Raw genomic sequence first — 27,538 nt, forward strand, 5'->3', positions numbered from 1 at the left:
GGACCTTATGGCACCTCCTAATTGGGCCCATGATAAAATAGAAAATGAATTTGGAAAAATTCTTCCTTAGGTTAAAAACTCTGCTTACAAGGATACTCATGCATAATACGACTTTGCTCTCAGAAGCTGATAGCACATAGCCTTTTTTCTTTTATACTTTCAATCTAAAAACCAAATTTCCCACTTTTGCTAACATATCAACACCTCTATCAATGAGAGTAGATTGTGTTCTGTGAAAAGCAAAGGAGAATGTCACATAAATGTTTTCAAACCTTACTTTTTTTTTAAGAGAGAGAGAATTTTAATATTTTATTTTTTAAGTTATCAGCAGACACAACATCTTTATATATGATGCTGAGGATTGAACCTGGGCTGCATACATGCCTGGCGAACGTGCTACTGCTTGAGCCACATCCCCAGCCCCCAAACCTTACTTCTTTACAGCCATCTGAAGGATAAGAGCTGGGTCTCATTCCTTTGCATCCCTTAAGCTATTTCCCGGGCTGGGGATGTGGCTTGGGCTGGGGATGTGGCTCAAGCGGTAGCGTGCTCGCCTGGCATGCGTGCAGCCTGGGTTTGATCCTCAGCACCACATACAAACAAAGATGTTGTGTCCGCTGATGACTAAAAAATTTTCTCTCTCCTCTCTCTCTCAAAAAAAAAAAAAAAAAAAAGCTATTTCCCATTCATTTAGCCACCTAAGTTCATTTTTTTAAAAAAAAGTAGAGTAGAGGGGCTGATTTGGCGGCTCAGTGGTAGAGCACTTGCTTAGCATGCATGAGGCACTGAGTTCAATCCTCAGCACCACATAAAAATAAAATAAAGGTATTGTGTCCACCTACAACTCAAAAATATATCAAAAACATGACTTTTTTAAAAAAATATATCAAAAACGTGACTTTTTTTTATAAAAAAAAGGAGATTAGAGGCTACCAGTGCTGGGAGAAAGAGAGATGGGGCAATACTGTTTAGTGGGTACAGAGGTTTTGTTCGTGCTGATAGAAAAAAATTTTAGTAACAGATAGCAGTGATTATTACATAATATTATTGTTGTAGGGACAAAGGAGGCAAGGCACTGAAGATAGCAGGAAACAGTTTTATTTGGCTGCAGCCAGGTTCAGAGGGTACAGCCTTTGCTGAAATCAATCAATCCCCCTGAACCCCGAGTTCAGGGTGTTTCAGAGTTTTATACCCAGCATGTAAGGGGAGGGCTCAGAAGTTCACAGTCTGCAGAAATTCACATAAAAGCAGCTTTTTCTTTAACTGTTCTGGGCATGTTAACTCTTCAAGGACAACACCTGAGAAGGGGAGAGCCTCTTCTCTTCTTAGTATCCTCCCACTACCAGCTGTTACCATGGAGCCCATTTGTAACTTATCTTAAAAATGTAAACATCTCTTTGAAGCCCAGCTCAAGGCCAGAGGCCTTGTTTGTACATTTCTTCAAAGTACTATACTGGATTCCTTTGTGAAAACTTAGTAAGGGGGTGTCCAGCATCTGGAGTGCTGGTATCTTCTCAGCCAGTGGCCAAGTAAACAGGGTGACACGAAAATAGGAAGTTTATCTACAATGGACTCTTTTGCTGATAGTCCTAAAATCAGCCATGGTGAAGAGGGCTTTTCTGTGGAGAAAGGGGGTGCCACTTCATTATGAATGTAACTAATGACATTGAACTGTACATTTAGAAATGCTTAAAATTATATATTGTTTTATATATTATATTTTTCACAAAATAATTTTTAAATGACAGAAAAAAAGTCTAATAGTAGAATAGAGGGAATAATGCTTACCCTACAGCCTTTTAATAATCTATACCTATTTATTTTTATGTTATTTTTTAATTTCTTTTGTTATAAGAAAACAATTTATTTCACAGAGCAACTAAAAATAGTCAAGCATGTATTTTACCACATAATTTGTTTATCAATATCAAATAAAATTTTCATAATTTGTTTCTATTTGTTTTCTTGATAAATTTTTCTTTTTTTCCTCCCACAATGTTGCATGCCACATGGTTGAGGCAAGGATGTATTTTTAAATACCACAGCCAAAGAACTGGAGCACTCATTGACAGCTACCATGGTACTATGCTACATGTCAAATGTGTTCTTAGCAATTTTCTTCGGTCATCTTCTATGACAAGTTTTTGAAAAGCATTTATTCCAATGACCTTCATTCATCTTCAAAACCCACTGGATGTTGCACCTTGAAGAACCCAGCAATGGGGGCTAGGGATGTGGCTCAAGTGGTAGCGCGCTCGCCTGGCATGCGTGCAGCCCTGGTTCGATCCTCAGCACCACATACAAACAAAGATGTGGTGTCCGCCGAAAACTAAAAAATAAATATTAAAAAATAAAAAATAAATTAAAAATAAAATAAAATGAACCCAGCAATGGGCCCACAAACCCTACCACCACCCAGCCACCATGGCAAAAGGACACCTATCATTCTCCATGGCTGTGCAGAAAAGTTATTTTCTAATTCTTATATAAGCTTTTGAAGATTAGAAGATGTTTCTAATATATGTTGCAATATAAACCAGCATATTTTGTTTGTTCAACTGAATAATTAAAAACAAAACCACTTTATTGGGTACATGGCATCTTCCATCTATATTTAATGATGTGAGGGCAAGAAGTAAGGTTTTTGTAGCTCATATTAAAAGTGTTTTTATAGTGAGAACTGTTTTTTGTTTGTTGGTTTGCCAGGAATTGAACCTATGCCCCATGCGTACTAGGCAAGTGCTATACAATTGGACTACAACCCCAGCCTAACGCGCTGTTACGTGAATAGGCCTCTGAAATAAAAAGAAACCTCAAATGGGGAAAGACTCCATGTATCCAACGGAAGACCTGAGCCACATATAAACCTGTTAAGCCTAAATCCTTGATTGGTTTACAAGGTATATGCCTTCTCATATTGTATATAACATTATATAGAGCCTAGGGTTAGCTGTGTCCCTTCATACTTTTGTCTACAGGAAAGGCTGAATTAAAAAAAAAGAAACCCCAAACCTCCTTGTTTAGGGAAAATTAAGTACTAAAGAGAAAGTTATTGATGGGAGGTAAAGTAATACCATATCCAGGAAATTAACTAAGGCAATGATAGCATAGGAACTGAGGCACGGAGAGTTCATCCTTATCCAAGGGTAAATAAGTGGGTTCAAGGGGCTGGAGATGTGGCTCAAGTGGTAGCGCGCTCGCCTGGCATGTGTGCGGCCCGGGTTCGATCCTCAGCACCACATACAAAGATGTTGTGTCCGCTGAAAACTAAAAATTAAAAAATTCTCTCTCTCTTAAAAAAAACAAACAAACAACAACAAAAAAAAAAAAACTGGGATGAGTCTGAAAGAAAGTATAGTCATTATGGGTGTCTCATGAATAATACTAGCATGAAATTACCTCCTCATCCTCTCAATCATCAGCCTGCGGTGTGTGTGTGTGTTAGATGGAAGCAATGCTCTATCACATCATCTCCACACACTAATCACTACTTCATTCTCCTGGGAGGAATGGACACATTCCAGGAGGGTTTTCAGGTGTGGACATCACTATATACCTTCTCTCCCAGGGTAAATAGCCACCCCTGAGAGAACAATCCATGCATTTCACAATGTCTATTTTCATTATTACAAAATCTTAGGAAAACAGGGGAAAGAAAATCAAAGAGGGAAGGATCCAGAAGGAAGCAGACAGCACAGAAGGGGAGAATAATTTTTCTTACTAAAGGGAGGAAAACATCATAAAGGAGGGACAGGTAGTAATACTAATCCCTGAATTTGAAAGGATTAACGTTGAAAATAGGAAAATTTATGCCGCAGTCTGGCTGGGCACAAATAACCCAAGTCCCCAGGAGGCTATTGTAGATTCACACAGGAACTACTTTATGCCCGAACTCTCACCAGCACTCCACATGCTCTCCCTGGGAACTCTCTCTGCCCTCAACCGGACTCCGCAAGAACTCAACAGGGAATTCCTGGAGAACTCAAAAGTAGCGGGCACCCAAGGCAGCAGGAGCAGCCCTATTGCCGGACAGCAGGGATCCGTATACAACTGAATACATAGCCTGCCCAATCCAGCATCATCCAGTCACAGCAATTATACACAGCTTAACTTAATTATCATCATCCCTGGCGTCACCTCTCAACCACTCCCTCCAGCAAAATGCCAGGCGCCACCCCTACTGGCTGTGGCTCTCAACAAATTTATTTGACAATTAGATAATCATTTGTGACCTTGAAGAAAGAATTTCTGCAGCCTAGGGCAGAAACTAGATTATGAATACTTAAGAAATGAGTCTCTGATGAAGAAGTAGAGGTAAATCACCAAATGGTAAATGAATAAATTGCTCAAGAGACTAAGAGTCTGCTTTAGACAGGGCACTAGAAAGGAAACTGCTGCTGGCTCCATGGGCTTGTGACCTTTGTAGACACACAGGGCCTTGACTTCAGGAATAATCCTCTGATATCAGTCTTGAAATTCTTAATTTTGAACAGGGGTCTTGAATTTTCCTTTTGTACTATGCTTTACAAATTATGCAGTAGGCTCTCTAGGGCTCTGTAGGGGAACTGAAATTTTTCATTTCGCATTCATTCATTTAAATGAGCTTCACAACATAATAATTGCCTATTATATAGCCAGGCACTGTAGACGTCTCTGGAAACAGGATTTTTTTTTTTTTTTTTTTAAGTAGTAAGCAAGACAGAGGCATGACAGAAAGTCTTTTAAGGAAAGGTTGTGACCAACCCTCAAGAATATTAAAATGACATATTTTAATTCAGTGCCTTAGTCATAGGACCTTTATGACCTTTGTCAATTTACTCAACTTTCCTAAGCTCTAGTTTTCTTAGCTAAATAATAATAGGTCCTACCTGTTAAAGTTGTTAGGGGAATTAAATGAAATCAGGAACATAAGATGGTCAGCACAGTACAGGGCACATGGTAGTATTCAAAATGTGAGTGACTATCATGAATTTCAAGCACCTACCATCACTTAGGGTGGAGAAAAAAGGTAATTTTAGATGTGGATTTTTTCACTTAAAAATGAAACAAATGTGTTTCATACTGTAAAGGTAAAATTTCTAAGCTGATTCTAAGCTGCAAAAGCTTGAGTTAAAGTGTAAAAGACTGGGCATTGTAAAGCTTCTAAATGGCAAGGCCTGGGCTAAAATGTAAAGACTAGGTATTGTTACAATTCCTCTGCTACCCCCGGAACCTGTAATCTCTGTAAGTTGTTAGGACAATGCGGGAACTGCCCAGTAAATATCTCCATTGATTCCCTGGTTGTTTAATAGCTAAGGGCTCCAGGTAATTTGGCACGTAAGCATCTAGGCTCCAAAACCAATCAGTTTAAATGTGTACCCCGCTTAGGAATGACCAATCACCCCTGCCCAGATTGTTCCCGCCAATGAATGTACTAATCCCGTCTCAGAGTTGTTGTTCAATTTTCCCGCGCCTCATGATGATTTGTTCTGATGTATGCAAAGCCCACCGACCCCTCCAAAAAGTGTACTTAAGCTCTGCTTGACCTCTGCTCTGGGCTCTGGGCTGCTCTCCCTTCTTGAGTGAGCACGGAGCCCCAGCGCGCTGGAATGGATCCCCAATAAATCCCCTTTTGCCAATTGCATGGAGCCAGTCTCTTGTGTGGTCTCTTTCTCCAGACCCCTTTTACAATACATACTTAACACATTGAATAGGCTGAAAATGTACTTCAGTTTTTGACAGAGCTCAAATCTTTGTAATAGGATGTAAGGGGGAGAGATCTTTATTTTGTGTGTTTTGTTTGTTTGTTTACTTTACATACTCCTTTTCAAAAACCAAGATTTTAGAAAATAAAGCAGTTGGCATATCTTGAATATAGAGGCAGAAAACAAAGTTTATGATTTATTACAATTCTTCCTTTCTAAGAATTACTTTCTTCCAGTCCAAAATAATTTCATTCAATTACCATTCTTTGTTCTGACTCTGCCATATCTTGGAAAAATCAACTCCTTCCTTTCTCCGTATAACAGATTCATCATTCATAAAATGAGTCACACAAGCCAGACAATGTTTCTCAACCAGCAGACCTTGGCATGCTTATGTCCTGAATGGATATGAGAAATTGACCCTTCCTGCAATGGGGCAGTCAAAGGAGGTCAGAAGCAGCCAGGGCCCCTGGGGTCAGTACCTCTGGTCATGAACTGCCTTATTTAGGACTCCCCAGGGCATTTTATGCAGGGTGGTCTGGGGTGTGTGCCAAGTAAGCAATAGCCACCATGGTCAATAATCGGCACTTGCAGTTCTGATTGTCTGTGAGCAGTATCTGCCATGTGGGCAATTATATGCAAAGTACCCTACTGCCTATCTTGGACCAGAAACTCTTATCCATGTATGAGTTTATAATCTAGTTGCTAAAGGTATATAACACACACAGCCCAGAGGGTAGTCTGTCAAGGCATGAGAGAGGAGCTTGAGCAGAGAACAGTTTCTGGTGGGTTCAGCTCTAGGTAATGCCTTTAATATTTCTATACCTTTGCAGGCAGTGTCCTTTTAATGGCATTCAAGCTAGCTGTTTTCTATGCATACATTTCTGCAAGCTAAAGCTTCAATGTAGAAATCTTGATATAAAAATATATTATTGGGTTTGAAATCCATTTGATTATCACATGAAATTACATTTGTCAATAAAAGAAGAGTTGCTACATCCTTTAAATATAATTATAATTGTAAATTTTGAATGGTTGTATAAAATGGTTTTAAATATTTTATTGCGTACTTATGTGATCAGAGTCCCTCAATGATAATGACTATTCAGAATATGAGAAGTTCAGTATAAAAGTCTGGATCAAAAACTGCATAAAGCCATTTCAGCCATAAAACCTAATATCAAAATGTATTCACAGGAACAAGTTCAAATCCATCATTAAAAAACATGGAAATCGTTATTTTAAAGTATTATGCCAATTCTATATTTAATATCTCCCCTAATACTATGTATTTCATTTTTTATCAAAATTATAAACTTTAAAGAAAATGTTATAAATTTAACCATCATTTAGGTGGCTCCAAATCTCTTTCAGTTTACCCTAGTGTGCTGTACAAAAATGATCATTTTCTGTGTCATATGAAAGAAGTTGAGAGGCCTTGATCTAGATTATAAGGCCCTCTGCCACCCATCCCACCCCAGGAACCTCATTTCTGTCTCTTTCATTTCAAACATAGCTAGGGATACAAGGGTACATAGCAGCCAAGGTTCAAGTTTGTGTATTACAGCATCAAGAACTGGACCATGGATAGTTGTATGCCACATGATCTTAGAGCTAGAGGGCAGGCTTAAAGCATAAAAAATAGTCAGTGCCTAAAAATCACCTAAAGTTAATAATAATAATAAATCTGGCAGGGTGTGGTGGCGCAAGCCTGTAATCCCAGCAGTTAGGGAGGCTGATGCAAGAGCCAAAAATTCAGAGCCAGCCTCAGCAAAAGTAAGGCACTAAGCAACTCACTGAGACTCGTCTCTAAATAAAATACAAAATAGGGTTGGGGATGTTTTTCAGTGGCCGACTGCCCGAGTTCAATCCATTGCCCCAAAAGAATAATAAATTAGGATAATTCCAAAGGGAAAAATTCACATTTATTAAAGGACAAACACCTGAATAAATGGACTAACATACAATATTCCTAGATGGAATGATTTAGTAATCCTGTTTCTCAAGTTAACATACAACATTGTTGGGGCTGGGGATGTGGCTCAAGCGGTAGCGCGCTCGCCTGGCATGCGTGCGGCCCGGGTTTGATCCTCAGCACCACATACCAACGAAGATGTTGTGTCCGCCGAGAACTAAAAAATAAATATTAAAAAATTCTCTCTTTCACTCTCTCTTAAAAAAAAAATACAACATTGTTTAGAAATAACTTACACTATACAGACACCCATGCCCTATAGCAAAGCCAGGTAAATATTCTCCTTTATCACCCTTGTAATGTCTCATAGAATTGCTCAGTGTGGATAACATCTTCCATCATTTTATAATTTTTTTTTTTTTGGTAGGTACTGGGGATTGAATCCAGAGGCACTCTACCACTGAGTTACATCCCCAGCCCCTTTTTATTTCAAGAATGGTCTTGCCAAGTTGCCCAGGCTGGCCTGGAACTTGTGATCCTCCTACTTCAGCTTTCCACTGTGCCATTTCCTATGGTCTTTAACAGTGCATTTTTCTACATACCTGGAATTGATCAGGCTATCAAGATTATTTCATAGTAACGAAATTCACAAAATCTTGGAATTAACCAGACACTATAAATTTTTACAATGCATCAAGGCTGTTGTTGGCTACTGAAGTACCTGAGTACTTGTACTTAAACAAGTTTGCTTGTAATTCTGAAATCAGAGCAACAGGAGGAGGCCACTTGGGGGTTATTTCATCCAAGTTACATTTAGGTCTGCTGACTGGTTTTTGCCCCACAACATAAACTTTGTTTCCCAAATACGAGGCATGTCCTCCTTTGGCAATGCTAAATATCAATAAATTCTTCACTTTTCATGTCTCTTTTCCACACTCCAAGCTGACCACTCCCCATTTAACACAAATTTTCTTTTCAAATAATTCTCAATATATCTGATTAGACTTCTAATCTTTCAAGGGAGAGACAGATCAATTCTAAAGGAGTTGTTCATGTGGGTTGCTGAATTAAAATATAAAGCATGTCCTAGCAGGGAAGGGAGGTTTGTCAATTGTAATTTTGTTTAAATATTATTATTTTTAATTTATGGCTGTCATGGATGTTGGGAGATCACCCAATCCTATCCCTATTTTCAGTCAAAAAACTAAAGCTAAAGCTTTTTTTTCAGTCAAAAAACTAAACTAAAGCTGGGGTTATGGCTCAGCAGTAGAGCGGAGCTCCCCTAGCATGTGTGAGGCCCTGTGTTTGATTCTCAGCACCACATAAAAATAAATAAATAAAGTTTTGTGTTCAAATACAACTAAAAAATAAGTATTAAAAAAAGAAAACTAAAGCTAAGATCAAATGATTTAAAAATCCCTTGGCTAGGCAGAAAAAGGATTAGATCTCTGGTTTTCTCTCTAATTCAATTCATTCATTACACTGAATAACAGAATTGGTAATGTGACTACATGAAAGTAAAATAATTACTCGCCAAGAGGTAGCACGTCTGGTGAATGTGCCCCTTTAGAAATTTTTAAGCCATTCACAAGCCCCTAAATTCTGTCCCTTAAAACACATGCTTCAGTTCTTTCCTGGATAACTAGAAAAACATTAAAAAATAGGCCTGACAATTCTTGAGATCAGTGAGCACCTAATGAACTGACCTCCATTAGTCCTGACTCAGGTCGTTAAGGATAAAAATTCAGTAAATCAGCCGCATTTTGAGGCCTGTCCAAGGTGCCCCATGATTCATGCATGTCAGTGTCGCATGGATTTTCAGTACAGGCCCTCTCATGTGGGCGTCGCCAGTCATATACATTGGTCCCTAGCATTTGGAAGCTGGAAAAATGATTCGAGGGGTCGAGCCTTTCTTGAAACCTTAAAATTGTAGGATAGAAACAAGTGGTTTTAGTTCAGGCACAGGACTGGAATGAATTCGGAAATGGAGACCGAGAAGCCTGCATGGGGGAGGGGAAAGAGGCGCAAGAAGAAAGGAAAAGGCCTTTCTCTCCGGTGACGCGCGGTCATGAGGCATTCTCCCGACGTGGGCGCTCGCCATTGGCCCAGCCCGAGCTGACGTGCCGGCAATCGCCAGGGCGCGAACGGCGGCAAGGGCTGTGCTGCATTGGAAGTTAGCAAGGCGCGCGCGCTCCCGCGTTCCGCCGAGCCTCCGCCCCCGCCCTCCTCCCGCCAACCCTCTGCTCCAGTCCCCCTTCTCTCCCGCTTAGCCCCGCCCCTTTCTTACGCCGCCCCTCCCCCACCAAGCCGGCGGCGCGCGGAAAGGGCGTCACGTGACGGCTGGCCCCGCCTCTTCCTCTCGGTCCCATATTGAACTCGAGTTGGAAGAGGCGAGTCCGGTCTCAAAATGGAGGTAAAACCGCCGCCCGGTCGCCCCCAGCCCGACTCCGGCCGTCGCCGCCGCCGCCGGGGGGAGGAGGTATTAGGGGGAGAGTGGGGGGTTGACGGGTAGTGGCCGGCATGGGGGGGCCTGGCTCGATGGGAGCGGGGAGGCCGGGTGGACCAGGTTGGCCGTCCCGCGCTCTGCGTTGAGACGAGCGGTGGGAGGGGGAGGGGAGCGGGCCTGGGAGCCTCCTCGGGGCCCCTCGCCTACCTCGCCCTCACTCGGCCGCACAAGTGGAGGCCCTCGGAGGCGAGGCGTGGCTGGGGGGACCTCGGGCGAGCGACCGGTCCGCCGGCTGCGCGGCCTCGGATTCGAGGCCGAGAGCGGCATGGCGGGCCTCAGCAGGAGCGGTTGGGAGGAGGCGGTGGGGGGAGGGGACGAGCCCGCACATCCGGGCGAGCGAGCAGGCGGGCGGCGGCCACATTGACATTGATCCGCTGCCGCGTTACGAAATGGCGCATTGGCCCGCAATGGCCGCCGCCTCGCTGCGCCGCTGAGAAGGAGCGCGGGATTGGAGGAGCAGTCAGGAGGCGGCCCGGTAGATGGCCGCAGATGGCTTCGAGGTTCGGGGCGCAGTGCTTTCGCTGAACTTCTGCCGGCAATTTTCTAGGCTTTTACAGGTCCTCTTCGGTGACGAGAGTTTATTAATTCTCTGGCCTGTTCTTCGCAGTATCAAATTGGAGATAACGAGATATCTGAAAAGTTCGCTGCTTTAAAATTCTTTTCAATAGGCTAATTTTGCTAAACAAAGTATAAAGTATAACTACTTAAATCGCCATGTGGATGCAGTACTTTGGAGGATTTGAGAGTAGATGTTAAATAGGAATTTACATTTTTTGATATCCGTTTTTCTCTTTGGGTTGATTCTAGTTATAGTTTTTCTGAGTTTTTGTTTTAGAGGACTGCAAGTGCAGTTAAGTTCATGTGTTTTCGGTTATTTGAGTTTTGATTTATTGTGGACTTAATATGTTTATCAAATCAAATGTAAAGACTTGAGAAAATTGTCAGTAAATTAGTGCATTAGCCTATTAGTCACTTAACTTTTTTTTTTTAGCATGTGACAACCTCTTCAGGTTAAAATACCTTGTCTTCTAGAAAACATTAGGATGTGATTGTGAGTGCATGCGTTAAATGACATTTCGTGTAATTCCTTAAGTCTTTAAAACAAAGTCGGGCCACATCTTAATTTGTTCTTTAAACCCTCAGTATGTTTTGTGCTCCAGTTTATATACTTACCGTAAGTCCCACTTGACAGTTTGTTGTCACTCTATAAAGATTTTTTTTAAAAATTATTTATTGATGTGATGATGCAAATGCATAGTTTTTGCACTGTATAACAAACTGGTTGCAGAAAGAAATGTGGTGGGTTTTTTTCCTAAGGTTTTGGGAAGTGTCTGTTTTAATAACCGATTTTCATGAAACAGATGACTTTCTCTAAATTGCCGCTTGCAACTTTCAAAGTTGTATTACACAGTTTTGTGGTTAAAAATTAAATGCTTCTTGTTGTGCTGACTGAATATTTGAAATGGCATAGATTGGACAATTTCTCCAACACTTCAGGTTTACAGAAAATGACTTCTCATTAGCAACTCCTAAATAACCTAACAGTTGTAGCTTAAAGTTAAGGAATTTTGGGTTCTGGATTTGTCGTCTTGGACTTCATGATTTAATTTAGTTGAAGTGATTTTGTATTTGAAAGGCTGATTTCCTTGCTATCATTTTAGTCAGACTTTTTAACTGAACCAAATATTACAGGTGTTTGTTTTTACTACTTTGTAGATTAAAGATTTGAACTTTTAAAAAATTAGCTTTTTGCAAGAAATAATTAAAATATTGACTTTCTCAGGGCCACGATCCAAAGGAACCAGAGCAATTGAGGAAGCTGTTTATTGGTGGTCTGAGCTTTGAAACTACAGATGATAGTTTAAGAGAACATTTTGAGAAATGGGGCACACTCACAGATTGTGTGGTAAGTTACTAGGGAAACAAAGGTTTAGGAAAGGGAGGGTGGAGGGCCTGTGAAGGTATATTTCAATGTTTTCAAATTTTTATTTTGTAGGTAATGAGAGACCCCCAAACAAAACGTTCCAGGGGCTTTGGTTTTGTGACTTACTCTTGTGTTGAAGAGGTGGATGCAGCAATGTGTGCTCGGCCACACAAGGTTGATGGGCGAGTAGTGGAACCAAAGAGAGCTGTTTCTAGAGAGGTATTTTAATAATAACATGTTTTGTAATATGTGAAGTTGTGAAAGTTTGGTTTTTTTGACTCAACCTATTATTTTATTTGTAGGATTCTGTAAAGCCTGGTGCCCATCTAACAGTGAAGAAAATTTTTGTTGGTGGTATTAAAGAAGATACAGAAGAATATAATTTGAGAGATTACTTTGAAAAGTATGGCAAGATTGAAACCATAGAAGTTATGGAAGACAGGCAGAGTGGAAAAAAGAGAGGATTTGCTTTTGTAACTTTTGATGATCATGATACAGTTGACAAAATTGTTGGTAAGTAACAATTTATTGGAATTTGAGGAAACGAATGGTTTTCTTCTGTGAACTAACTTTGCTAAATTGCTGTAATCTTGTGTTGAATAGCCTATGAGATGTACAGTTCACTTTTCATGAAGCACCTACACTTGTGTAACAAGCATGATAATCAAGAACTATTTTTACATCCCAGAATGCTCCCTCATCCCCACTCAGTCAACTACCTTCTTGGCAATGTTTTAATGAATTACAAAATGACACAGGATATCGTTTACATATGATTTGCCAAACATAAAATAACTTTTTTTGTTTGTTTGATTAAAAAATTAGTTCAGAAATACCACACTATTAATGGGCATAATTGTGAAGTGAAAAAGGCCCTTTCTAAACAAGAGATGCAGTCTGCTGGATCACAAAGAGGTAAGTAGGATCATATATACATACTCAGTAAATGTGAGGGGTTTTTGTTAGGTTCTTAAAGAACTTCTTTGCCTGTGTTGAAGGTCGTGGAGGTGGATCTGGCAACTTTATGGGTCGTGGAGGAAACTTTGGAGGTGGTGGAGGTAACTTTGGCCGTGGTGGAAACTTTGGTGGAAGAGGTAAGGGTATACTTACTAACATTAATTACATCTGTATCTGAAATTTAATAGAAATTAAATACATAATTTAAGTCAAATCTTACATTTCCTCAGGAGGCTATGGTGGTGGAGGTGGTGGCAGCAGAGGTAGTTACGGAGGAGGTGATGGTGGATATAATGGATTTGGAGGTGATGGTAAGTTTTTATTTGTCTTTTAATGTCTAATATCTTGATTTTGTTTCTCTACCTTCTTTAAAATGTATTTAAAATGTTATACTGTGTAATTTTAGTCATGACTTAAGTGGATTGATTATTAAATTGTATTTTTAGACTAGTGCCATAGAAAAACATTTTTTCTTGGAGATTAAACATTATGTTCCTTTTGGCCAGTAAGATATATTGTACTTGACAGTTGAGATCAAATTTTAGTGAAACTTTTCCTTGAAATTTTTTTAAGTGAAATTTTAAAAAATGAAAACAGTTTTCATTTCAAGAAGTAATTAAGTATTAATTCTTACTAGCCCAGATTGTTGCTGCACTATTAACCAGGTATTGCCAGGTTTTAGTGTTTATTCATTGCTTTGTTGGCCAGTGACTTAATTGTAATGAAAAACCTGAATTCAATACCTTGACCATCAATTGTGATTATTTTGTGTGGCCTTATTTTATCTTTTTAGGTGGCAACTATGGTGGTGGTCCTGGTTATAGTAGTAGAGGAGGTTATGGTGGAGGTGGACCAGGATATGGAAACCAAGGTGGTGGATATGGTGGTGGAGGAGGATATGATGGTTACAATGAAGGAGGAAATTTTGGTGGTGGTAAGTTAACTTGTATGTAAATACTCATGTCAGTTACATAGTTTCATTACAGATGTTTCAAAAAAGTGATAAACACATTTGATTAACTGTAATATTGGAAAATAATCAATAGGTAGATAGTTTCCTTAACTTTGCTGGCTATTAGTATATTGGTGAACTGTATTCCATCCCATTTAACTCTCAGGCACTTTTGAATTGGTCAAATGGGATCTGCAAATTGAATACTCCCAGACTCAAGATGCGGTTTTGGGTATAGTTTAGCAAAAGTACTTTGAATCGTGATGTTATGAATGCGTAATGTAGTAAGTTTGAATCATCGTTCCATGGTACTATAACTTTGTTAGAAATGCAGTGTTTTGGAATTTACTAGTGAAAGTGAGTTCTGATAGAAGGTATTTGTGTCATTTTAAAAGTTATATACTTTATCAGAATCACAGTGAGTTTGGAACAATGAAAGTTTTGATGATGTTGAATATATGAATGAGAGAATATGTATAGAATCTAAGTAGACATTCCTGTAATAGTCTGACATTTGGCAGTTTATTTAGAAACATGCCCTGCTATCTAGATCTGAGGGTTTGCTAGGAGACTAGTAGAGATAGTCTGGTAGCTCTATAAAATCTCTTTGGATGTAAGAGTTGGATGTGAGTTGCAGAGAGGGCTACCATGATTGTCAAGATGAGTTACATAAATTAAAATGGGGAAATAATTATTGTATAGGTAAGCCACCAATAAAAATCTTTTGTGATTTCAGGTAACTATGGTGGTGGTGGGAACTATAATGACTTTGGAAATTACAGTGGACAACAGCAATCAAATTATGGACCCATGAAGGGGGGCAGTTTTGGTGGAAGAAGCTCTGGCAGTCCCTATGGTGGTAAATATACTTTATATAAAAAACTCTTTTCAGAACTATTTTAATTTAAAATTTTACATATATTTGAAAACTCTACATGTGTATTTTCAGGTGGTTATGGATCTGGTGGTGGAAGTGGTGGATATGGTAGCAGAAGGTTTTAAAAACAGCAGAAAAGGGTAGGTATCTTTAAGTTTTTATCATGATGATAAAGAATATGTGGAACTGTTCACTGAGTGTAATAATTTTTTTATCCTGTATTATTCAACAGGCTACAGTTCTTAGCAGGAGAGAGAGCGAGGAGTTGTCAGGAAAGCTGCAGGTTACTTTGAGACAGTCGTCCCAAATGCATTAGAGGAACTGTAAAAATCTGCCACAGAAGGAACGATGATCCATAGTCAGAAAAGTTACTGCAGCTTAAACAGGAAACCCTTCTTGTTCAGGACTGTCATAGCCACAGTTTGCAAAAAGTGCAGCTATTGATTAATGCAATGTAGTGTCAATTAGATGTACATTCCTGAGGTCTTTTATCTGTTGTAGCTTTGTCTTTTTCTTTTTCTTTTCATTACATCAGGTATATTGCCCTGTAAATTGTGGTAGTGGTACCAGGAATAAAAAATTAAGGAATTTTTAACTTTTCAATATTTGTGTAGTTCAGTTTTTCTACATTTTAGTACAGAAACTTTAACAAAATGCAGTTTTGAAGGTGTTTCCTTGTGAGTTAACAGTAAAGAAGATCATTGTTAATTACTATTTTGTATGAATTTTGCTAAAGTTAACTGTAAAGAAACACCTGCTGACTTGCAGTTTAAGGGGAATCTATTCTCCCCATTTCCAAACCATGATATGAATGGGCGCTGACATGTGGAGAGAATAGATATTTGTATGTTTGAAATGTGTGTTTTAGATAAATAGGATTGGGTATTTAAATTAGCGTATTTGTGAATTTAATAGCACTAAGATTATCTTCAAATGAAATATCTCAAAATTCCTATTTGGTTTTTGTGCATTTTCTTTCACAATGTAATCATGATTTTAGTGTGTTAGATTTGCCGAGTCCTAGCTGTGTTTAGAACATCTCCGTTCTACATTTACCTTGGTCACATTTAAACTGCTGCCATAGTTTTTGGGTGTAAAGGATGTCTGCTGCCCTCTATTTAAATTCGGAAAAAGGGTAGTGGATGTTCTCCCCCTCCCAGCTTAAAAAAACATTGTTAACTTTTTTAAGATAAGGTCCACTGAGCCTGCTACATTGGAGTAAATAAGTGGGTATCTGTTTTGTTTTCTTTTTAAAGCACATGAGGCCCATATATCTTGATTTATTTTCCTTGGTTTAATTTTCCCCCCCTTGATAAAGCTTTCATAGCAAGAGAATAAAAATCATGCTACTGAACCCTCAACTGGCTGGCATGCTTTCCTGATTTTGCCCTATACATTTTGCTGAATAAAACCAAGGATAGTTTAGGTATAATTGTTGAAAATAACTCAATGCAGCAGAAATGTAGCACAGTTGCTTAGTACAAGCTTCTCACTTCCCAAAGACCTGAATTCCAAATTTGGATAGCCTGAGTTTTTTCTTAAATTCCCAAAGAACACATTGTTATTCTTTATGTATATTTCAACCTAAATTATGTTGGTGTGAGTTATCAATTTGTTTGGAAGACCATGATTGAGAAGAGTTATAGATGATAACAAGGTCATATATACAAAAACCAATGTTTACTGTTTTGCGCCAGCTAGTGCTTAAAATTTCATTCAAGCCCTAAGTATGTGCCCTGCTGTTATTCTTTCTTTCTTTGGTAGTTGAACATTGAATTCAAGATTTTTACTTGGTTTTAAAAGTACTAAGCAAAACAAGCAATAAAAAGGGGAATGGGGCGTGCTAGTGTTTGAATATGCTCTCTTGTTGCTCTAATTCTGTGCCTCTGTGCATTATTAATATTTGGATGCATGCAATGCCAGCATGGAAATCGGTCTTCACAGATACTGCAGTTTTCCAGAAAACACTCACAAACCAATAAATGTAACAGACAACATTCCATTTGTTAATGGGCATATGTGAATAAGCAGTGTAGAAAATAGGCTAATATTAGAAAATGGTTAAGTCCTTAATAACTTCAAGTGTGGTTATATAAATGGACACTGTCAATGTTCATAACTTAAAACCTTGGGTACCTGGTCAAACTAATGCTTGGGAAACATTTTATTAAAATTGAGCTAAATTGTCTCAAGTTTTTTTATTCACATAATAAAGGTTGAAAGAATGGGGGAGATTAACATTTTCTGTTTTTATGTTTGTGAAAAATTGTTTGACACAACCTTGACAGTATCCTTTAATGGCATATGAGGTTAATTGTACTGTTAATGAACTTTGTATGTTCTGGAACTAGTTCAATAGTGAATACATTTTCAGTAAGTCAATGTTTGCAACCTATAAGCAGGTGAAATCTGTGTATGTGACCTGTTTATAAGTTGTATTAGCTTAGTTTTTGTGAACAGTGTGGAAAAGTAAGCCATGAGGAGAGCGATTTAACCAGCTTTAAAGGACCTAAGATGTGCTTTTTAAGCACAGTGTGGATCAAAGGAAACTGACTAAGACAGGACTTCAGCAGCCTTTTGAGTATGGACAAGTCAGCATAAATAAAGAATGACAAGGCAGCAGCAAGAGCTTCAACTACTGAGAAGTGAAGGCATAAGATACTATGATGATAGTAAGCAACTTTCCAAAAGCTAGTTAAATCTGCTTATTACAACTGAAATATCGAAGAAAGTAGCAGGAAGGAGCTCTTCGCCTTTTGGAACATCAATGAGAGATAGTTGCCACAGTCACTAGGTCTAGCATTTAGACCTGCAAGGAAGGGCAATAAGGATTAGGTAAGGCTTGAATTTGAATTTTTTCACTAATTAAAGAGTAATTTTTTGTAAAGCAAGGTAAGAGTAATCTTTTTGATTTGCAGGTTGAATGAGAACCCTACTTGCCTAAATGAGGAATGTCTTTCCTACCATCTTAAATACGAAGGTTTCTGGCTGGGTAAGGTTTGTAGCTCACAGTAAAAATTGATGACACCATTTATTTCCCTACAAATCTATATTACATATTTTGGAATTTCATCCCCTTTCTAGTAGGTACATTGGCAAAATTATAAAGCTGAAAACTTGGTACCACGTTCAACATGTGTTAAACCTAGGACAATTTTTAAAATTCTGAAATGGCCACAAGTGTTCATCTTGATGCAGATGTGGCCCCTTCATGTATACAATTCATTAATATCTTCAGGTTCAAGTCAGTTTTGGGTAAGGGAAAATACTTCTGTGGAAACAGTTTTTGTAACATACATGACTGATGCGTTAAGCTGTCAATCCTCACGCCAGGAAAAATACCTTCAAATGAATTTACAGCATTACCAGGTGGTATGGTTTTCTTCATTCAGGTGGCCTCATGTATAAGTTCTCTTGCATATAAATTCAGGGAATTATTTGAACAAATAGGATAAGCTTGGTTTTGTTCATTCTCGCTACTCTTAGCTAGAAGCAATGGAGGCCTAATTAAACAAATGAAATTACCTCTTTTCCCAAAGAATTATTTGGTTACTATTCAGATCAGTTGCTGATTGTACATAAGGGCTATTTTTGCTGCCACAATAGGGCTTGTTAAAACTTGAGGTTTAATTTACTTTTTAATAGAATAACAATTTCAGGGGGACAGTTGCTCAAAACACTAGTTTCTAAGATGTGAGTTTATTTCCTTCATGAATGAGAGTAGTGAGTTTGCCATAAGGTTTAAGGAAAAAGGTTAGCTCTTATCTAAATTAGGACCGAATAATTCATAGAATTGAGTTAAAGGTTAACAGCCTCTTAATGATAAAATTCCTTCACAACATGGTTTAGTAGAACAAATTTAATAAGATAGGAAACATTTTAAAAGCATTCTTTCCAGTTCATTTATGAAATAAAAGGAATTTTTTAAAAATGTAGTTCCACTGTCATTTCTGAAAATTCCATATTGTCTGTCTCTTTTTTTTTTGGTGTTGCTGGGGTTGGAACCCAGGGCCTTTTTTTCTGCATGATAGGTAAGAGCTTTACCACCGAGCTACACCCCAGCCTCTCCATGTTGTCTTTAACTTGTAACACCAATAAACAAAGTAAGGAAATGGGAAATGGTTGAGGCAAACTTCACACTGATATTAAACTTGCAGATTATTCCTTTCTTAAAAGCTGAGGTTACTTAAACTTGTGTCCTATGGGAATATATTTGGTAAAATCCGTTTGTTCAGGGACTAAATAGAAATAAATTTGGTTAGAGTTCTGGTAAAAGTCACAATTAGGAATATTTCTAATTAATGACAGTATCTCTTGCAGTTCCAGTAACTGATGTCACAAAGTAGTGATTAAGCATGCTAATGTGCAGGGGTAATGTAAGGATTGTTAGCTTACCTAAATATTCACAATTACTTTTGAAGCTTCAATGTTTTCTGATTTTTAAGACTTCAGAGGTGGTCTGTAATGGATTCAACTGTTTAATTTGTAGTATAATGAAATGTTTACAGAAAGAAATTTTTCATTAAAATATTTTTAGAAATGTGTGTGTTTCGTCACTTCATGATGTTCTTGTAACTTAAATGCTATAGGTGAATGTTATAACTTTAGTAATAAAACAGTAAACATGAAATGAGCCTTTTATATAAAGTTGTTTTAAAAAATGTGGGTTTTTTTGTTGGTGTGTGTGTGTGGTGCTGGGGATTGATCATAGGGCCTTATGCATGTAACAAGGTAAGCACTCTACCAACTGAGCCATATCCCCAGCCCCAAAGATGTGTATTTTTATTAAATGGAATATAACTGGGAAGTAGATATATAAGAAAGTATTCTTAAAACGTTAAAAGTGTATTGCCACAATTCTTGCTGCTTCACTTAAGTCACAGTGAGATACTTAAGTTGATGTGAGAAATCTAAACCTGGGGGAGAAGAAAGGATTAATTAAGTAAGTAAATCAATGAACAAACAAACTGGGAGAAAAGGGGGTTGGGTGCAGCAGAAATATTCCCAGATGTTAGAAGTGTCTGTTTCTTGAAGTTGGTAAGTTGAATATATCTGGTGAGGGCAAGTTGGGGAAAGAACCTTACTTAAAATTGGTGTTGAACTACACTCCTGCAGTTTTAACCCGAGTTAAAGTGAAATGGATGTGGTTATGTATGGCTTGATAATATGGGATAGGGTTTTCACAATTTTTTTAGTAGCATTGCAAATTTGGTTTTCTAGCTTTAACAGCTGTTGATATTTTCTCAGTACATTTTTAAGTAAAATACCTTGTAAATAGAAATCCGATGAGGATTTGTGGCCATTAGTAGAATTATAACACATTTTGCTTGTGTTCACAATGGTTTCCTAGCATGTGCAATGGTTTAATATTCTCTGCAGTTAAGTAATTTAAAAAATTGTGTACCTTATTTCATGTTAATACTTGAGTCCCTAAATAACATTCAACAATGTATTTTCTCAATAAGATTAAATTTTATTAACTGCAAAACATTCAGGAGATAACATTTGGATCTTCTATCACTGTTATTTTCTGAAGACTGGTGTTTTGCAAAAAAAAAAAAAACGATTATAGCCATTACATTCATTTTAATTGTTAAAGGATTTGTCAAAAATTTTGTCAAATGTTAACTGGCTACCTGAAGGCTACAGCACAGGTAGTTTTTTTTTTAATTTGGTAATTTCAATCTTTAATGCATTGCATTTGTATAACCTTATGTCCTTCAAATGTAAATGTTTGATGGGCTGCATACTTGAAGTTAATCTGTGTTTAGTAGGTGTTGTAAGTGGGTTTTTGGTCTTATTTTTTACATAAAGTTTTGCTTATCAGATTTTAAATAGTATTGTGAGCTTAGAGAAATTATTTGGGTGTTCATATACTGCTGCGCTTTTTTTTTAATGTAAAAGGAATATAACACTGATCCTGAAATATCATGACATGAAAATGATCTTAAAGAGCTTAACTAGTGTCTATCTTTTGGTTTGTAAGAATGTTGTGGTTTTGTCAATTCTAAGTGTTTTCTGTCCAGGTGTGGTGTTGTACACTTGGAGTCTCAGCAACAGAGGCTGAGGCAGGAGCATTTAAGCCACAGTCTTGGCCACTTGGCTTGACCCTGTCTTAACTATATATCTGTACTGAGCATGCCTGAAATTTTCATGGGTGACTAGGTATGCCAGTGTCTAAGACATCTTTTTTTCATGTGAGATTGAAAATTTTGTTTTTCCTCAGTTCTTCAGTAGTACTAATTTATATCAACAAACTGATCTGACAGTATCTTCAAATAGGAAGAATTCCTATGTTCCAAGACCTGATTGCAAAAATAGAGGCATAGGAGATATATTTGAACACACTCCCACCTAGCACATCAGTGAAACAGGCTTCAGAAATCTCAGAACGAAAAGGGCATTTACATGAAGTTAAGCAACTAGTATGTCTAGAACAATGATTGGCATTAATGCCTCAGAAGGTATACATTCTCAAACTACAGAATGGAACTTAGGAATAGTTCAAGTAAGTTTTAGGATTTGTTCTAGAAATTTTAAGTGAGAATTGCAATCGAATTAGTACTTAAAATAATTTTGGTAGTATAATATGGTTATATTGTATGAGCTGGGAAAGTATTTTGGAACTCAGTGGATGCAGCTAAGTGGAAGAAGACAGTCATTACTAAGTACCAACTAACTACAGGCGCTCCAAATGGGTCTGCTGCTAACATTCTTGCCATGAACCCCCACTTAATTTCAAGTGAGAATGAATACTGTTCTGAGGTTGGAAAAGTCTCCTAGGCGTCCTCAGTCACCACTGCTATCACCACCAGAGGAAATTACTTGACAGCACAATATTCAGGACACAGTATTTGAATCCCAGATCTGTTGTTCCTTGAAGTCATTTTCAATCTTGATCTTAAGTCATCTGAATCAGAAAAGTATTCAAAACACCAGCTATAATATGCTTAATGTGAGCCCAAACTGATAAAAACAAGCCTGAGTGCTGAAGAAAGTTGGCTAGAGGTCATTACAGGAACTAATAGCAACTCGGATTATCTGGTTCCAGAGGTGGTAGAACACTATCTTGTTCCTGGTGGATTAATAGAACTCGCACTCACTCATTTGGGTACTGGGGATTCAACGCAGGGGTACCCAACCGCTGAGCCACAACCCCAGCCCTATTTTATATTTGGTTTAGAGAGGGATCTCACCAGAGTTGCTTAATGCCTCTGACTTTGAACTTGGAACCACTGGTGTGTACCACCACATGTGACTGGATTAATAGAACTTTTAAATGAGTAATTGATATTTAATGCTTGCTTTGAGTGTCCTGAGTCCAAAATACTTAACATCACATTACAGTTGCTTAGATGAACTGAATGGAAGCCATGAATGATTTGAAAATGCATTTTTAAAAGGACTTGGTAAGGCCTCCACGTCTAATATTCCAAGGTGTCCAAATGGGAGCCAGTTCCCATTTACCTGTGTTCTAGTTTACTCCATTTCTGGGCAATACCATTTATAATAAAGTCCTTTCCTCTCTAGTTTTTTTTGAAATGCAGAATCTAGTCTAGTACTTAGTTGCTCTTAAGAGGATGTTGGCACAATCAGTGCTTGAATATATTCCTGCTTATTGTGGCCAATAAGCTCTTAGGCCGAAGTGAGGGCTTACAAGGCTTGTGTTCCATCCCTCATCCTCTCCTGCCACAATGTGTTCTCTCCCAAGTTCTTGACCTTTAGACTCACTCCATGTTTTCCATCTTTTATCAAAAATTCTTGCTTTTCCACACCTTCAAATGTTGCAACCTCAAGGTAGTTTTAGGTTGCAACACAAATGCTGACATTCCCAAGGTTTTTTCCCAGGTTGGCCTTGAATTTGTGATCCTCCTGTCTCAGGCTATCACTGGATAGCAGGACCTTTATTTTATGTTACCTTTATTTTCTAAGATAATAAATTATGTTTGCTATCCTTCCTATACTAGAATGCAAATTCTAGTACAGGAATTTTGACTTAACATTTCCCTTGTTTGAGATACAGCTGCTGGGGCTAGGGATGTGGCTCAAGCGGTAGCACGCTCCTTTGGTGTGCATGCGGCCTGGGTTCGATCCTCAGCACCACAAACAACGATGTTGTGTCCGCCAATAACTAAAATATTAAAAAAAAATTATCTCTCCCTCTATCACTCTAAAAAAAAAAAGATACAGCTGCTGTTGAACTGCCATTATCTTGATAACCCTAGTACCACATTTTTTTGAAGTCATGAAAAAACAGAACGTCCAAGTGTATCAGATGATTGTCTTATGGAAAATGTTGTGAATAAACTCAAATTGTTTAACAGTCATAATATTCCTTTATTAGTATCAGCTCTTAAAAGTTGCTTTTTGCCAGAGCTAAACAATTGAATATAAAAAATGCATTTTTTCGTTCATACAGTATTTGTAAAAAAAAAAAAAAAGTACATAGTGGTTAGTTTTGCAACGATTTACTTTTATCCAGATGTCATATCATCATATAAATCTATGAATGTAACAAATGAGATAAGAACAGTATAAATAAGTTTTGTAGTATTTACACTTATGCAGAATCTAGTCCAAATGGTGTTCTAAGAAATTATAGTTAAAAGTGAAATCACTGATTCAATGTACTGATATTTTAATGCTTTTAAATTTCATATTATCTTCTATACTAGCTTTGGCTATAATTTTGCATAGAATTATAAAGTATATTTCTGCATTTCACATCACAGTAGGAGCTTTTAGTATTACAAAAAAAAAAAAAAAAAAAAAACTAGCTCAGAAAATGTCAAATTCTCCCAAACCTAGTTTTTCTTAACATCTGGCTTCTTACTTTTGGGAACAAGGAATACATTGCCATCTCTTGTTTGTTGCAGAGAGTATTCACTAGGAGAATAAGGTTTTCCATCTTCATCCCGTAACATGCTAAAGACTTCAAGATACAAAGTGCTGAGTTGTTTTTTCAGTAGATGGAGGCTTTTGTCATTTTCTCCTTTTTCTTTAAGTAATTTTTCTTTTTCATCTTTTAAATGACCTAAATCCTGCTCCAGTTCTACTATATTTTCCAGTTTTCTTTTTCTGCAATTTTGAGCAGCCACTTTATTTTTACCCCTCCTACGTATATCTCGAATTAATGCAAGTTGGGCTTCATTGAATTGTTCTTTGGACATCATTTCATTGAAGTCATCAACAGGAAGGTTAATGATTTTTTCCACAGGGAATGGGATATGGAGAGCTTTTGCCCTAAGCTCATCTCTGGTGAGATGAGCCTCCAAGCGACTTGAATGTTTGTCTTTTGTGAATGGGGTTTTTCTATGACCAGGACTTAAAGGCATTTCTTTCTTTGGTGTGTTTTCACTGTAGGCATCATGCACAGGTGCACTGTGCACTTGAGATGGTGACAGAGGTTGCACTGTATCCCCAGAATGTATTGGCTGTGTTTTGGGAACATTCTGTTTAACACTTCCAGGGGCATTATCTAACTCTTCCATTTCAGAATCACTGAAGCCAGGTGGTGGGTCTCCATAGATGGAAGACTCCACTGAATGTTCTGGTGATGCCATGCTAGGACTTGTGTTCAGTGAAATGCCAGAGTCAGAATCATTGAATTCTGCTGTGCTTTCAGGATGATTTTGGTTGAAAGCTTTACAGAGTGAAAGGTCAGAACCATACAAAAGTTCAGAGAGTGACTGACTGACAGTAGCAGAGGAGGGCATGCTATTGCTGGTACTAGGTTCTGCTATGAAAGCAGAATAAAATTCATCACCAAAATCTGTGTTTAATGTGGCATCTGAATTTAATGAATTCACTGTCAACTGATTGGGATCTTCTGTGGAGAGGATGCTGCTGAAGGAATCCTCAAAAGCATTCAGAAAATGTGGACTGCAGTTCCCTACTTCTTTCTCCAGTGAGGGGATGGATGGGTAGAAATAATTGTTGTCGATTTCTGTCAGCTTGGCTTCTGGGCTTGGAACGGTGGTAGTCTCAACCAGCTTATCATTTTCAATATTAAGACACTGCATGGAAAAGAAGTTTACACTATATGAACCAGTATTAAGTTTTTTTCCAGTTTGACCCCGGGGCCTTGCACATGCTGTGTAAGCATGCTATCACTGAGTTACATTCCAGCCCCTTTTAAAATCTGTTTTGAGACTGGATCTCACCAAGTTGACCAAGTTGGCCTCAAACTTGTGATCCTCCAGACTCAGCTTCCTGAAATCACTGGAATTAAAGGCTTGCACCACCATGCCCAGATTACCTCAACTTCCATTCTATAATCCAGAGATTAATGTCCATTTTCAATAGACGTATACACCTAAGCGTATGTATTATTTTCAAGAGTTATAGATCTGATCTATAACAGCCCATTAACAAAGTGCATGTTAAGTGAACCTGGGAAGTTCTTATGACTAACTGAAAAGCATTTTCAAATCCTTCCTATGAATAGATGGCATATAAATAATAATCAGAATGACTAATTTAATGGTACATCTTCAGTACTGCATTGTATCTTAGTTACCTGTAATTCTGGAATGGAAAATAGCTCCTGCCAAACTTGCTCAATATCCTGTTGGATGTTGTTTAAATCAGCCATGGCTCCATCAAGAGAAGTTTCAGGTGACTGGGCCTGAGGAGGAGCATTGAAGACTGGGCTCTCGATGTGGCTGGGAATATCAGGAACAAGTGACTGAAATGTAGCTGAAGAAACCTAAAATTGACAAAGCATTTATTTATCTACATGAGTATGTCACCAACAGTGGATAAGCAGTCTCCGAGGCACTATCATACAAATAGAATGAGCTGAGCTGCAGTTCTGTACTTCTATTTACCAACTTCTGACCCCAATTTTATTATTTCTTTTAAATGAATACACATTGAAAGGACTTATTTATGAATTTTGCTGTTAACCAAACGTTTTATACCTCATTGTCATCTACAAATGGGAATGTCTCTGCCAAAAGCTGCATACAGTCATCGAAGTACAGAGCATCTGGTTTGGGAATGTGGGCAACCTGGATTAAAAACGGAAAGGCATAAAGGAAGAAAAAAATTGTTAAATGTTCCATTGTCAAGCTAAATATTCATAATGTTCATAAAATGTTTACAGTCTAGTTAATTGCTTAGTTCAGAAATCAGTTTGATACACAGACTCAAACCAGACTACCTGGATTCAAATCTTAACTCCCTCATTTTTGTTTTGTTTTTGGTAGTGGTGATAGGGATTGAACCCAGGGCCTCCCAAATGCTAGACAGGCACCCTACCACTGATTACACCCTTAGCCTTCCCCTAATGTTTTAAGTGATCTAGGCAAATGTTTAACCTTTTTTGAGCTTCAGATAAAAATGTGAATATTCTTCACTTATATAGAACATTATTTGCCCTAATACCATAAGCAATGACTATGGCTAGTTTTAGTACTGCCAGTACTTCCATTGTTATTTGACCCTAGGGGGATGTTTCTTTATGTACAAAGTTCTTTCATGTGATTTATGTCCTACTAATCTTACAACAGGTTAAGTATTGAATTTATCAGAAGGCTGTGGTTTGAAAGTTAATATGACATGGTCACAAAAACATAAAGGCAGAGCTGGAACTCAAATCCAAATATTTTCATTCCTCAGTAATGTTTCTTCCCTTAAACCCTGCCATATACTTTCCCCCAAACTTGAGTACTGTGTACCTGGGAGTAGTTTGCAGATCCACTGGTTTCTGACTGGGTGTGCTGGGCTGGCTGAATTGGGAGAAATTCACCTGTCTCTTCATCTAGTTGTAACTGAGCAAAAAAGGCCTTCTCTTGCTCCTTTTGGAGTTGTTCTTGTCTTTCCTTTTCAAGTTTTTTCTGTTTTTCCAGCTCATACTCCTTCTGTCGCTGACTGAAGTCAAATACTTCTCGACTTACCCCAAGATCTATATCTTGCCTCCAAAGGATGTCAATCAAATCCATGTCCTATGTTTAAAGCAGAAAAGGAGAGATCATGGTTAAGATGGTCCACATAGATTAATTCACAGTATGCCATGGTTGATGGTGGGGGAGATTACAAAACTCAAGTGTGAATACAAGATTCAGTGTTCTAGGAAAGCAGTTACTTTTGACTCAATGAACCTATTCACTAAAACAACCAACTTATGCCATCTAATGACAGGTTGAATCACTGGTAAGGTGTAGAGAGAACTAAAGGGGAAAGGGTTACCTTTTGCCTACAAAAAAGTTGGGAAAGGGGTATTGACTCCCTACTAGCCTCCTTCTTGAGAAATTCTAAATACTGTGTGTGGTGGGGGTGGTGGCTAGGGAGTGAACCCTGGATCTTGTACATACTAATAAGCATATGTTCTACCACTCAACCCCTAATTAACTTTAAGAAACAAAGCAAAAAAATACTGCTCTACAAGAAAGATTGATGGTACCTTTTTTCTCCCACATTTTTGTTATTGGTATATTATAGTTGTACACACTAGTGGGGTTTGTTGTTACAATGAATAAGTTTTAAGACTGGGAACAATCTTACAAATGGGATAGTTATTTTGAATTAGTAACACACTTTTTCCTAATGAAAAATGTATAAAAAGCAGTTTTTCTGATTTATAACTTTAGTTTGGGGAAAATGTCCAAACAGAAAATTTATAGCAGTTTCATTTAATGAATTACCTATATCAAAGTGAAATTGAGAATGGAAAAGTGAAGCCCTGAGCAATAGGAACTGGGGCCCTAAAGGCCTCAGTTC

The 27,538-nt window shown here is 38.0% G+C and overlaps 2 protein-coding genes and 1 long non-coding RNA gene across 12 annotated transcripts in view; 1 reads left to right on the forward strand and 2 right to left on the reverse strand.

Annotated features, from left to right (window-relative positions):
* Nucleotides 1-1,082: 1,082 nt before the first annotated feature.
* On the reverse strand, nucleotides 1,083-10,413 carry LOC144365576 (uncharacterized). The gene is made up of 2 exons (XR_013424178.1): nucleotides 10,253-10,413; nucleotides 1,083-2,329 (listed from the first exon to the last, which is right to left on the reverse strand). It is a non-coding gene; the product is annotated as an uncharacterized LOC144365576 (long non-coding RNA).
* Hnrnpa3 (heterogeneous nuclear ribonucleoprotein A3) lies at nucleotides 9,876-19,359 on the forward strand. 4 transcript variants are annotated; one of them, XM_005324642.5, is made up of 11 exons: nucleotides 9,876-10,012; nucleotides 11,889-12,011; nucleotides 12,102-12,248; nucleotides 12,332-12,542; nucleotides 12,855-12,944; nucleotides 13,028-13,123; nucleotides 13,217-13,297; nucleotides 13,780-13,920; nucleotides 14,675-14,797; nucleotides 14,888-14,955; nucleotides 15,048-17,003. In XM_005324642.5, the coding sequence occupies exons 1-10, from the start codon at nucleotides 10,007-10,009 to the stop codon at nucleotides 14,938-14,940; spliced, it is 1,071 nt and encodes a 356-aa protein (XP_005324699.1). In that variant the 5' UTR covers nucleotides 9,876-10,006; the 3' UTR covers nucleotides 14,941-14,955; nucleotides 15,048-17,003. The 4 variants fall into 4 exon arrangements, with proteins under 4 accessions (XP_005324699.1, XP_077873774.1, XP_005324697.1 ...); XM_078017648.1 differs by lacking the exon at nucleotides 15,048-17,003 and adding an exon at nucleotides 17,734-19,359 and having other exon boundaries at nucleotides 9,918-10,078; XM_005324640.5 differs by having other exon boundaries at nucleotides 9,918-10,078.
* Nucleotides 19,360-20,787: 1,428 nt separating this feature from the next.
* Nucleotides 20,788-27,538, reverse strand: part of Nfe2l2 (NFE2 like bZIP transcription factor 2) — a 32,700-nt gene continuing 25,949 nt past the window's right edge. For 6 of the 7 annotated variants that reach the window (XM_005324636.5, XM_021725938.3, XM_013358299.4 and 3 more), the window contains exons 2-5: nucleotides 26,497-26,763; nucleotides 25,738-25,827; nucleotides 25,335-25,523; nucleotides 20,788-24,831 (exon numbers count right to left, since the gene is read on the reverse strand). In XM_005324636.5, the coding sequence (XP_005324693.1) occupies nucleotides 23,620-24,831; nucleotides 25,335-25,523; nucleotides 25,738-25,827; nucleotides 26,497-26,763 (1,758 nt within the window). In that variant the 3' untranslated portion in view covers nucleotides 20,788-23,619. The remainder of the gene's footprint in view (nucleotides 24,832-25,334; nucleotides 25,524-25,737; nucleotides 25,828-26,496; nucleotides 26,764-27,538) is intronic. The other variant, XM_013358300.4, reaches the window with a different exon arrangement.

Source organism: Ictidomys tridecemlineatus, chromosome 7, assembly GCF_052094955.1.
Source record: "Ictidomys tridecemlineatus isolate mIctTri1 chromosome 7, mIctTri1.hap1, whole genome shotgun sequence".
Taxonomy (NCBI): domain Eukaryota; kingdom Metazoa; phylum Chordata; class Mammalia; order Rodentia; family Sciuridae; genus Ictidomys; species Ictidomys tridecemlineatus.

Bases quoted from the DNA above. Each gene is read 5' to 3' on its own strand.
- Hnrnpa3 (XM_078017648.1), top strand. From the start codon at position 10,007: ATGGAGGTAAAACCGCCGCCCGGTCGCCCCCAGCCCGACTCCGGCCGT. The intron at 12,249-12,331 runs GTATTTTAATAA...TTTTATTTGTAG, and splicing joins AGAGAGCTGTTTCTAGAGAG to GATTCTGTAAAGCCTGGTGC. The intron at 13,298-13,779 runs GTAAGTTTTTAT...TTATCTTTTTAG, and splicing joins TAATGGATTTGGAGGTGATG to GTGGCAACTATGGTGGTGGT.